This window comes from Pan paniscus, chromosome 1 (genome assembly GCF_029289425.2).
Source record: "Pan paniscus chromosome 1, NHGRI_mPanPan1-v2.0_pri, whole genome shotgun sequence".
Taxonomy (NCBI): Eukaryota; Metazoa; Chordata; class Mammalia; order Primates; family Hominidae; genus Pan; species Pan paniscus.
In genome coordinates this window covers 188,813,909-188,826,149 of record NC_073249.2, presented here as the reverse complement: position 1 = coordinate 188,826,149, position 12,241 = coordinate 188,813,909, and the positions used below count along the sequence as shown (strand labels likewise).

Genomic DNA, 12,241 nt, shown 5'->3' with positions numbered 1-12,241 from the left:
CAGGCGCTAGCGAATAAGAACTGGCTCTTATAGAGTCACGAGACTATATCTAGGAAACTACACTTCCCAGAAGCAGCCTGCGGTGACTGCCTCTGTTAAATGACGTACTTCCTGAAAGCCGGCTCCGGATAGGTTGTTTAGAGGAAGTGGGCGGTTCTAAACCGCCGGCGGCTAGGCCTATTTCCGGTAGGAATCAGTGGACTTGGCGGCAGAGGCAGTGCGGATCCGGCGTTCTCCGCTGAGCTTTTCCAAGGCTGTGCAGACATGGCGGCGGCTTTTCGGAAGGCGGCTAAGTCCCGGCAGCGGGAACACAGAGAGCGAAGCCAGGTAGGACCATACAGGCCGCACGAGTGCTGGCCTTTGTCGCCATGTGTTACTCTTGCCCCAACCCTGTCGCCACCGTGGGATCCGGGTCCAAACTGTATAGTATATAAATGCACGTAAATGTATGTTAATGACGCTGGCGTGGCTGGGGCGGAGCTTCGTGGGAACGAGTGGAGGGGATTTGTCGTTTCCGTTCTAGGAAAAGCAGGGGTGCCCCCCTTTCCTTGGGGATATAAAACCTGCTCTGGAAGATTTCAGTGTGGTGATTGAGTAAGATGTCTGTCAAGTGCCTGGTCTCTTCTGAGGAGTTGAGGTCAGAGCTCATGTAGGCAACAACTGCTGGGCTGAAATTGGATCCCACGTCTAATGGGCAGCTCCGCCTGCTGCATATGGGGGCCCTGACCGAAGAGACTGTGGTTACTAATGTGGTATCATCATCACACTGGGCTTGTGGTTCATGAAGATCTGCCATATGTGCTTTTTGTTTAAGCCTTACCCCTTAATGTTGGCCTTTTCCATTCCCATTATACAGATGAGGAAACTGAGGTCCAGAGTGGTGACTTGTCCAGTTACAAACACCAGATTCAGGCAGAGTAAACAGTTCTAGGATTTCTATGGTGGGTGTGTCTGTGTAGGGAGGTTGAATAGAAATAAGCTTATATGCAGAATCAGTTGATACACTGTCAGGAATCCCGTGCTTAATATCTGATTCAGAAAGGCCCTTAGACATACATATGTTCTCCAACTTAGTTTTACAGATGAGGAAGACAGGGGAAAGAGTTGTGCAGCTGATTGATGGGATAGAACTAAGGCCTCTTAACTACAGTTCAGTCTTCCTGCTTAATAGCATATATCAAACTTTTTTTTTTTGAGATGGAGTCTCACTCTGTTGCCCAGGTTGGAGTGCAGTGGCACGATCTCGCCTCACTACAACCTCCGCCTCCCAGGTTCAAGCGGTTCTCCTGCCTCAGCCTCTCGAGTAGCTGGGACTGCAGGTGCACACTACCATGCCCTGCTAATTTTTGTATTTTTAGTAGAGACGGGGTTTTGTCAGATTGGCCAGGCTGGTCTCGAACTCCTGACTTCTGGTGATCCACCCGCCTTGGCCTCCCAAAGTACTGGGATTACAGGCGTGAGCCCCTGCACCCGGCCAAAACTATCACCTTTTGAACACTTACTATATGCTAGGCACAGCCCTGCATGTTTTTACAATTGTCTCATGTAATCCTACAACATCCCTCTGAAGTGGATGTTACCCTCATTCCTCATTTTACAAATGAGGAATCTGGTGCTTAAAGAGATTGAATAGTATATCCAAAGTCACAGTTGTAAGTAGTGGAATTGGATTAGCAGAGAAGACAGAGGGCTTTCAGAGCTGGCTGTGGACATGGCATGGCCATGGCTGAGTAGGAACAGATGGCCTGTGTAGAAGAGGTGAGAAGAAGACCATCCTGAAAAGGTGGGTAAACCGTTGACACAAACGTTCCATATTTGGGTAGTTTGGACTTTATCCTGCAGATCCTTCAGTAGGGCAGCAGGGGAGCTACTGAAGATATTTTGTATGGAGGGTGTATGTGTTATTACGTAAACTATTTCAGATACAATACCAGGTTTCCTTTTGTAATGCGGTTGTACATTCAGGTGGACATGAGAGATTTCAAGATTTCTGCCTCACCTCATGTTATTGCTTTTTTGACCCTTTAGCTTGCTTTCTCTACTCTGTTAACCTCCCTTTGCTGTAATTAAAGTTAAAATTATTAGGGGAGGTTTGGTATTATTTTACTTATGTTTTTGAGATAGTGTCTCCCTCTGTTGCCAAGGCTGGAGTGAGTGGGGCAATCACGGCTCACTTCAGGCTCGACCCCCTCACTCAAGCCATTCTTTTGCCTCAGCTTCCTGAGTAGCTGGGACCACAGGCGTGTACCGTGACACCCAGCTAATTTTATTTTATTTTTTTAATTTGTAGAGATGAGGTCTCACTGTGTTGCCCAGGCTGGTCTCGAACTCCTGGGCTCAAGTGATCTGCCCACCTCAGCCTACCAAAGTGCTAGGATTGCAAGTGTGAGCCTGGCCTTAAATAGTTATTTATTGCATCACTTGAAGGATAAAAGATGAGAAAGATGACTGTTAAAAATCCTACCCAAATTATTATACAAGTTTTTTTTTGTTTGTTTTTTTGAGGTGGAGTCTCGCCCTGTTGCCCAGGCTGGAGTGCGATGGTGTGATCTTGGCCCACTGCAACCTCCGCCTCCCGTGTTCAAGCAATTCTCCCAGCTCAGCCTCTTGAGTAGCTGGGATTACAGGCACCTGCCATCATGCCCGGCTAATTTTTGTATTTTTGTAGAGGTGGAGTTTCACCAGGTTGGCCAGGCTTGTCTTGAACTCCTGACCTCAGGTGCCCCACCCACCATGGCCTCCCAAAGTGCTGGGATTACAGCATGAGCCACTGCACCCGGCCTATTATACAAGTTTAAACACTGGAGAAGTGTATGCATTTCCCAAAATGTTAAGATTATTCGCAACAGAAGAGGACTCAGTCTACTGTGATGGCCCTAGGGAGAATGGGTTCTAGTTTTGGCTCTGCTACTTATTAGTTCTGTGTTCTTGGGCATATCATTCTCTAAACCTCATTCCCTTTATGGAAAACTGGGGTAACAATAGTGCCTGTTTCACCTTCTTTCCAAGATTGTGGTGGGGATTAAATGAAATTGTGTAAGGAGCATAGCACATTGCAAGACCCTGACATATACTAAGTGCTCAACAAATGGTAGTATGTAGAAGGATCATACCAAGATTTAATCCTTATACCTTCCATGCTCTCCAAGTCTACGTCAGAGAAAGTACTTTCTGTCATACTTTTTTCTCATACTGAGTACCACAAGTATAATAATAGTAGTAAGCTCATGCTGGAAAGCTGCTATGTGTCAAGCCATGTGCAGGCATTACCATTAATACAAGCTCCTTGAATCCTCAGTATAACCCGGAGAAGCAGGTACTATTTTCATGTTACAGTCAGGAAATAGCAGCTCAGAGAAGTTAAGTGACATGCCCAAGGTCACAGATTGTTCAGAGGTAAAGCTTGGATTTGAACCCACATCTCCAGACTCTAAATTTAGCTCCCTTACCACAGTTGCCTCCCTGTTACTATGTTTTCCCTTTGTAGTATTTTATAAACCCTTGGATTAAGTTGGTAGTAATTTTAGTACAACTGGCAACTGCTTGCTTAGTGCCGAGTCATTGTTGCCTCTCTCTGTCCTTAATAGGCCAAGAAACCTACTACAGCAGTGCTTGTGACCTGTCTGGTGCTGGCAGGGTCCCTCTCATCCTTGGACAGAGCCCAGTTATGGGGAGGGGAGGGAACAGGGTCATGGGTTAGCTCCAAGGACTGGATTTACTGAGCACTCCAGAGACTCCTGTGCCTGTTAGATGTCATGTTGATTTGGATATGTGTTTGCGGAGGAAACTAAGCACTGTTGTTCTTTCTTTTGTCTTCTAGCCTGGCTTTCGAAAACATCTGGGCCTGCTGGAGAAAAAGAAAGATTACAAACTTCGTGCAGAGTGAGTTCAGTCTTTCTGGTAGAGGCGCTGCCAAGAAAGCTTACAACCTCCTTGCACTGCAGCTGAATTGCCTGAGTGTCCAACAGGGGATAATTTCCTGCCATTGATAAAATGGCCAAAGCTCTGGCAGCCTGTCAGATAATTTTTTCTGTGATCCTAAATTTCTCTCTTTGTTTAGGCAGATCATTATTTATTTAACTGTAGTTGCATTGTGAATTATTTGTATTATGTTGTTCCAGATCATTTTCTCATAGTGGCTTTGATTTGGCTCTGCCTTGGTGTTTGAGCCCAAAGTTGAATCTTTTTCTCTTTGTTTTCTTGAAGTGCAGGATATAATCTGAAATTCCATTTGTTGAGTCTCTTACATCACCATGTGTGTGATGTGGAATGAAGAGATGTGAAAGATGGATTCATGAGACCAAGCGTGGGTGATAATGAACTCTGAAAACATTTTATAAAACAATTATCCCCATTCTTCTTCTCTGTTAGCACTTTGTTTGCAAAATACTTCTTAATTATTTGTTAGCGATACATGTCAGCTGAGGTCCTTTTTATGCCCCTGGTCTAGATGGTGGTGATGGATTAAATGGGTTTCTGTAGGTCCCAGAGATTTTAAGGCTAATGATAATTAAGTATTGTTATTGGGTCAGGCAGTGTTCTAGGATATTTACCGTTTTTACACTGATTTGTCCCTCCCAACAACCTTCTGGGATGGGTTACTATTACCGTATTCATTTTACAAATGAAACTGGGATTCAGGATGGTTAAATAACTTATCCAAGGTTACTTAGCCAGAAGTTGTCAAGTCCAGATTTGAACCCATGCTGTCTGGCTCCAGAGTCCATGATTCTAGTCATTGCGCTATACTGTACTGTGTAGTTTCTGAATTATATATGGTCATTTGGTGCCCAAGCTTGCACCATATCCTGTCTAAGGAGTTTTAATTTGTACTTTGTTTGGTGTCTCCCTGTAATGATATAAATGGCACTGAAACATATATAGGCTGGGGACAGTTAATTTCAGGTTCCACTGGAATAGGAACTGTTGATTAGACTGTGGACCCTGCGAAGACATGAGCTCAGCTCAGTGACAGTGGAGTGTCCAGATCCAGTCACTGCTTTGGCTTTTTTGAGTTTCACTCTGTGTGACCTTTTAGATGCTTGTAAAGTTTGGTTATTGTGGGTTTTTGGTTTTTTAAAATTATCTTTTTTTTTTTGCTATGAACCTCATTTAACCTGTCTTTTAGTGACTACCGTAAAAAACAAGAATACCTCAAAGCTCTTCGGAAGAAGGCTCTTGAAAAAAATCCAGATGAATTCTACTACAAAATGACTCGGGTTAAACTCCAGGTGGGTGCCCAATGGCTTGGTTGGTGTTTTGAGCTCCACACATTGGAAAATAAGGACAGGGAGGAGATGGAGAGGAAGAATCCTTGGCCTTAATTTAACCCTTCTCTGGTTACTCCAGGTGCTCTTGGTCAGTGTCCAAGGCAAACCCTCCACTTCCAGAGGAGCGTGCATTTTTACCTTTGAATCTGGGTTGTCTTATACCTGGAGCTGTTCTAGGACGGATGACTGGAGGTGCTACATTGAACGTACGCCTCAGGGGCCTGTGTCTAGGATTGCTGTTAGCATACGGTATTTGGTTGTCTTTTTGTTTTTTTTTTTTGAGATGGACTCACTCTCTGTTGCCCAGGCTGGAGTGCAGTGGTGCGATCTCGGCTCCCTGCAACCTCTGCCTCCCGGGTTCAAGTGATTCTCGTGCCTCAGCCTCTCGAGTAGCTGAACTACAGGCACACACTACTGTGCCCGGCTAAGTTTTTGTATTTTTAGTAGAGACGGGGTTTCACCATGTTGGTCAGGCTGGTCTTGAACTCCTGACCTCAAGTGATCTGCCCATCTCGGTCTCCCAAAGTGCTGGGATTACAGGTGTGAGTGACCGCACTTGGCCTATGGTTGGCTTTGTTCTAGCTGTGCACTGTGCCAACAACTTATTAATGATTTTAATCTAATAGGGAATATATCTTTTAAATTTGGATTTTAGGATGGAGTACATATTATTAAGGAGACTAAGGAAGAAGTAACCCCAGAACAACTAAAGCTGATGAGAACTCAGGACGTCAAATATATAGAAATGAAGAGGGTTGCAGAAGCTAAGGTAATTCACTCTTTGTTCTGATTGGTTTTATTGGTTAAGAAGGGAAACTTATATTCATCAATCTCAAGTTATTCATTAATTTCTTCTGGCATTTACAATCTCACTTGATTGTAATAATGATTTAGAAGTATAGTTAGCATGGTAGAGTGGAAAGAGTTCAGGTTTGGGAATGAGACAGACCTAGGGTTTGAGTTCTGGCACTGCCATAAATTACTAGCCCCATGACAATGGGCAAATTCAACTCCCTGAGGCTCTTCCCTCATTTCTGTCTCAGGCGACTGTTGCAGGGATTAAGTGCGTCTTGGGAAGTGCCTAGCCCAATACCTGATATTTGTTGGGATCCTTTCCTTTAAAACAATAAAGCAAGTTCTTTGCTGGCTGGCAATAATGATGTGAAATGGTTTAAACTTTTGCAGTTTTTTTTTTTTTTTTGGTACCCTAGAAGAATCTAATATAAAGTGAGACCATATTCTGTGTTCTAGAAAATCGAAAGACTAAAATCAGAGCTCCATCTGCTGGATTTCCAGGGGAAGCAACAGAACAAGCATGTGTTCTTTTTTGACACCAAAAAGGAAGGTATGAAATGTTTGAAGGTTTCTGGGACAGTCTACCATGCCAGTCTGTGTCATTTGGTGTTAGAAACCGACAGTGCCTTAAGGATTGTCTTGAATTTTAGTCGAACGGTTTGATGTCGCAACTCACCTGCAAACAGCCCCGGAGCTAGTCGACAGAGTCTTTAATAGGCCCAGGATAGAGACCTTACAGAAAGAAAAAGTGAAAGGAGTTACCAATCAGACTGGACTTAAGGTAATTTTCTCTGTTGTTCTTCACATGTGAGTTTAGGGGAATCTAGGTGTTTTTTTTTTTTTTTTTTTTTTTTTTTTTGCTACTGCATTTAAAATAATTTTTAAAATTTATTTTATTTTATTTTTTAGTCAGAGTCTCACTGTCTCCCAGGCTGGAGTGCAGTGGCACGATCTCGGCTCACTGCAACCTCCGCCTCCTGGGTTCAAGCAATTCTCATGCCTCAGCCTCCCCAGTAACTGGGACTATAGGGGTGCAACACCACACCCAGCTTATTTCTGTATTTTTCATAGAGATGGGGTTTCGCCATGTTGGCCAGGCTGGTCTTGAACTCCTGACCTCAGTTGATCTGCCTGCCTTGGCCTCCCAAAGTGTCGGGATTACAAGCGTGAGCCACTGTGCCTGGCCTAAAATAATTATTTATTTATGGAAAACTCATGAGTTCCCTTAGAAAAGTGGATTTGTAGGATGATTTGATGATGGGATGGAAGTGGAGAAGGGCTTCCTGATTTCTATGATCGGAGGAGGTATAGTGGTCAGAAGCTTAGGTTCTGGCCTTTAGACCTGGGTTTGAATCCCAATTCTGACCCTGCGCTTTGTGCTTTTAATACTTGTAACAGATGCCAGTGTTTTGAAAATGCAGAGAAAGGGATTGCTGAAGATTAAAGGATTTGGAATACTTTAATATTGAACCTTTAGCAGTGAATACGCACATCAAAAGGTCTTTCTGTGTTTTTATTTTTCTTGAGACAGGGTCTCACTGTCACCCAGGCTGGAGTGCAATGGTGTGATTATGGCTCACTGCAGTCTCCACCTTCTGGGCTTAAGCGATCCTCCTGCCTCAGCCTCCTGGGTAGCTGGGACCACAGGTGTGTGCCACCATGCCTAGCTAATTTTAAATTTTTTTTGTAGAAACGGGGTCTCGCTAAGTTGCCCAGGCTGGTCTTAAACTCCTGAGCTCAAGTGTTTACTCCTGCCTTGGCCTCCTGAAGTGTTGGGATTACAGGCGTGAGCCACCATGCCTGCCCAAAAGGTCTTTCATATTGTGTATTGTAACAAAAATTTTGTTTTGGCTTTTCCTTATGGTGCTTTCCGTCACTGTAACTGGGTTGTGCAGAAGACATGCTTTTCCTGAAAGCCTTCTGGAGTTGAACTCTTCTGACTGATTCATTAAAAAAAAATGCTGTCAATGTGTTTCAAGCAGACAGCTGTTCTGTTTTGATTCGAATCATTTACACTGCATCAGTTTTGCTTCCAATGTTTAATTTCACAGCAGTTTTCTCTAGCTCAGAGGCAGCTAAACTTGCTTTAGTAATATAAATACCCCTAATTAGTTTGACTATATTGGGTAATCCCATAAATCTGACAGTCTGTGCAATAAAGCGAAAACAAAAGCTGTCTGAAACCACTGCTGTGAGACTGTGCTAGAATCCGTGAATTGTTGAAGTCTAAGGCCCAGTAATATTTCCTTCTGTAGATAACACTTCCAGCCAAAGAGCTTGCTCATGAGTGTTCTTGTGATAACCCTGTTGTTTGTCAATTAGGTGTACTTTTTTTTTTTTTTTTTGAGATGGAGTCTCACTCTGTCACCCAGGCTGGAGTGCGGTGGCATGATATCGGCTCACTGCAACCTCTGCCTCCTGGGTTCAAGCAATTCTCTTGCCTCAGCCTCCCGAGTAGCTGGGATTACAGGTGCCCGCCACCACGCCTGGCTAATTTTTTGTATATTTAGTAGAGACAGGGTTTCACCATTTTGGCTAGGCTGGTCTTGAACTCCTGACCTTGTGATCCACCCACCTCAGCCTCCCAAAGTGCAGGGATTACAGGCGTGAGCTACCGCGCCCGGCAATTAGGTGTACTTTCAATTAGCCGTGTCACTGACGCTTCTCAAGAATTGTGGTAGTCCCTAAAGAGATTAGTATTCCAAATTCCCATGTAGAATAGTTCACCAGCATAGCTTTTGAGAAGTTAGGGAGGTTTAGATTTTTGCCATTTTTGTCTAGTAATTATGTTTCTTTCTATTTTGTTTACTGCAAAATCATTTTTATTAAGAGACTGCTGGTGGGTGGATTGCAAGGATATTTTGTCTGTAACTTGGAGTGGGTAGACAACCCATGAGTGAGCTTTAGGAGGTCTGTGAAAACCCCCCTTTCTCACTAGTATTTTGTGCAGATAGGTATATGTGCTTGCACAACCTTTTACAAACGTGTATGTACATTTATCTCAAGAAAGATCCCATGCTGGGTGTGGTGGCTCATGCCTGTAGTCCCAGCAATTTGGGAGGCCAAGGCAGGTGGATCACTTGAGGTCAGGAGTTCGAGACTAGCCTGGCCAACGTAGTGAAACCCTGTCTCTACTAAAAATACAAAAATTAGCCAGGCATGGTGGCGGGCACCTGTACCAGGGAGGCTGAGGCAGCAGAATTGCTTGAACCCAGGAGGCGGAGGTTGTAGCGAGCCGAGATAGTGCCACTGCACTCCAGCCTGGGCGACAGAGCAAGACTCCGCCTCAGAAAAAAAAAAAAGAAGAAAGATCCCAAAGCTTTCATCAGTTTCTCTGAGGATGATTCCCCAAAATGTAAGGACCCCACTGATCTTTGAGGAGTCATTAGCAGTGAGAATTCTCAGGTGAGCTTCTGCTGAAAAAATTCTTCTGCTTTCTGAGTGGTAAGATTTTCAGGCACCAGCACACTGCCTGGGGACCCTTCTGTTGCGGACTCTTCTGTTGCTCTCCATTCACTTTGTATAGGGTTTCCAACACTGATTCATTCCTGCCATCATCTCAGGTGACTGTGGCACTCACACAAAGGTTGAAGCAGCTTAGTGTAGTAGTGGAAAGATTCCTGGGATTTGTGAGAGGGGGATGGTCCTGACTCTGCTCCAGGTGAGCTGTGTGTCCTTGGACCAGTTCTTCTCTGGGCCTCATTTTTCTGCGTTTGTAAATGATGGGTTTCGATAAGATAGTCTACAGGGTTCCTTTTTTAATTTTTAGTTTTTTTTTTTTTTGAGACAGAGTCTCATTATGTTGCCTACGTTGGTCTGGAACTCCTGGGCTCAAGTGACCCTCCCTCCTCAGCCTCCCAAAGTGCTGGGATTACTGGCGTGAGCCACTGCGTCTGGCCTAGGGTTCCTTTTAGCTCCAGAATGTGATGTTCCTAAAATGGGCAACGTTATTGTTACCACATTATGTTGATTCTGGTGAAAGAAGGGAGTTGATGAAACTATGCAGTTGGCTTAAATGGATTAAGAAAGATTTTCTTACTCATTTTTGTCCTGTTCATTGTTCACTGAGAATGTGTGTGTTTCTTCTCCAGCGAATAGCTAAAGAAAGGCAAAAGCAGTATAACTGCCTGACACAGCGGATTGAACGAGAGAAGAAATTGTTCGTTATTGCTCAGAAAATTCAAACACGCAAAGATCTTATGGTGAGGAGAGAGAGCCTTAGGCCTCTTTTTTTTTTTTTTTCCCCCTTTTCTTTCTTGTAAAGGTCTTAACTCAGACTGGATTTCAGCTGTGTGTAAATCAACCCCAGTGAAAATGTCTGCTCCTCAGGGGCAGTGGTTTGAGCCAGTGTCTGTTACTCTGACAGTGTTGAAATGCGCCTTGATTAAGGAGGTAATAAGGGGGTTATTAGTCAGTGCTTTGGAACAGCAAAGGGTAGGATCGGGTAGCATATGAACTTTATAGCTTATGAGCAGCTCCCGTAACATTTAAACAGGTTAACAAAACAGTGCATGTCACTCATTGGTGTTTAAAAATAGACAACATTGTGTAGTTAAATAGCAGAGCTGAGGAATATAAGATGCCTCTTTCATATTCTTATCATTCCTCTAAATGTCAAATTCTTTAGCTTTGTAGATCATTTAGGTCAGCCTTTCTCAACTGGGGTTCCGTGAGAGAATTAAAATTATAATTTTAAATGAAACAACTACTTGAACACCTTTCTTCTCAGTTTTCCTAGGACTGTACACAGCTAGTACTTTCTAGATGCCTAGGGGAGAAGTTAATTCATTGCCTACAGTGGATGCCTTGGGCAGTAGGGCTGTGTCCGTTCTCAACTTTGAGAAGGGCTGAAACAGGTGCTAATAGGTAGTTTATTAACCTTTCGATTTTACAAAACCATTTCCTTCTCTTTACTGATCACCTTTTTACTCTTTTGTAGGATAAAACTCAGAAAGTGAAGGTGAAGAAAGAAACGGTGAACTCCCCAGCTATTTATAAATTTCAGAGTCGTCGAAAACGTTGACGTGTTATAGATAAGCCTTGTCATTCTGTATCAAAAATCTGTTGTCGTTTTCTAGTAACTTCAAATTCCATTACTCCAAATGGCATGGTTTTCCGGTTTGTAACCATAACTAAATTGTCAGTCTGACATTTAATGTCTTTCTATGGACAACATTAAATCTCCCTCCCTTCTGTAATTGTTTTTGGATTGTGAAATTAGTCTTATTTTTATATACTTAATTTTTTTTTTCTTTGAGATAGGGTCTTTGTTGCCAGGCTGGAAGTGCAGTGTGTGATTATGGCTCACTGCAACTTTGAACTCCTGGGCTCAAGTGATCTTCCTGTATCAGCCTCTTGAGTAGCTGGGACCACAGACATGTGCCACCATGTCTGAGTAATGTTTAAATTTTCTGTAGAGACCAGGTTTTGCCATGTTGGCCAGGCTGGTTTTGAACTCCTGGCCTCAAGCGATCCTCCCACCTTGGCCTCCCAAAGGGCTGGGATTACAGGGATGAGCCACTATGCCCAGCCCATAATTTTTTTTGTTATGAAACATAGGATCTCATTACAGCAGATTTGGAAAGTAGATTAATTCATTCCTAATCCCAGTGCTTATTCAATAATAACAAATATTTATTGCATGCTTAACTGTGCTAGGAGCTAGAGCTGTGGAGGTGGACAATTACTGTGAGTAGTCTAGTTGATTTCCTCCATTTTGTAAAACGAGGCATCACTTTTTGTCCATGTTTTTGTGTTTTATAGTTACAGTAAACAATTTGATGTCCTACTTTTTAATTAAATCATTAGCTCTTTCCCAGTTTGTTACATCACAAAAGTTTTTTACAGTAATATATGCTAGAGTAAACGTTAAAATAAATATTATTTTTAATGATTGCATAATGTTTTATCTAGTGGATAGACTGATTTTACCCTCACTCATTCTTCTTTTATTGGCTATTCAGGTGGCTTCATAAATTATCCAAGGAGGAATTTTTTTCTCTTACTTAACAGCTGCAGATAGAAACTCTTGGAACAAGGAACCTACGGGAGCACCTCTTCCTTATTGATGAAGCTCAAGTCAGAATAGGCCTGGCTGTGTCTCTGTCCTCTGCACTCCATGCCAACTCACAATTCCAAGGCTAGAATAGCTTGGTGCAGACCTTCACTCTGGGAAT

The 12,241-nt window shown here is 43.2% G+C and overlaps 1 protein-coding gene across 1 annotated transcript; it reads left to right on the top strand.

Annotated features, from left to right (window-relative positions):
• Window positions 1-144: 144 nt before the first annotated feature.
• Window positions 145-11,963, top strand: UTP11 (UTP11 small subunit processome component). Its single transcript, XM_003815479.5, has 8 exons — window positions 145-327; window positions 3,821-3,882; window positions 5,129-5,231; window positions 5,926-6,039; window positions 6,522-6,615; window positions 6,716-6,846; window positions 10,157-10,267; window positions 11,005-11,963. The coding sequence occupies exons 1-8, from the start codon at window positions 265-267 to the stop codon at window positions 11,086-11,088; spliced, it is 762 nt and encodes a 253-aa protein (XP_003815527.1). The 5' UTR covers window positions 145-264; the 3' UTR covers window positions 11,089-11,963.
• The last annotated feature ends 278 nt before the right edge of the window (window positions 11,964-12,241 follow it).

Excerpts from the sequence above, each read along its gene's own strand:
- UTP11 (XM_003815479.5), top strand. The coding sequence starts at position 265 with ATGGCGGCGGCTTTTCGGAAGGCGGCTAAGTCCCGGCAGCGGGAACAC. Across the intron at positions 6,040-6,521 it reads AGAGGGTTGCAGAAGCTAAG|AAAATCGAAAGACTAAAATC; the intron begins GTAATTCACTCT and ends TCTGTGTTCTAG. Across the intron at positions 6,847-10,156 it reads CCAATCAGACTGGACTTAAG|CGAATAGCTAAAGAAAGGCA; the intron begins GTAATTTTCTCT and ends TTTCTTCTCCAG.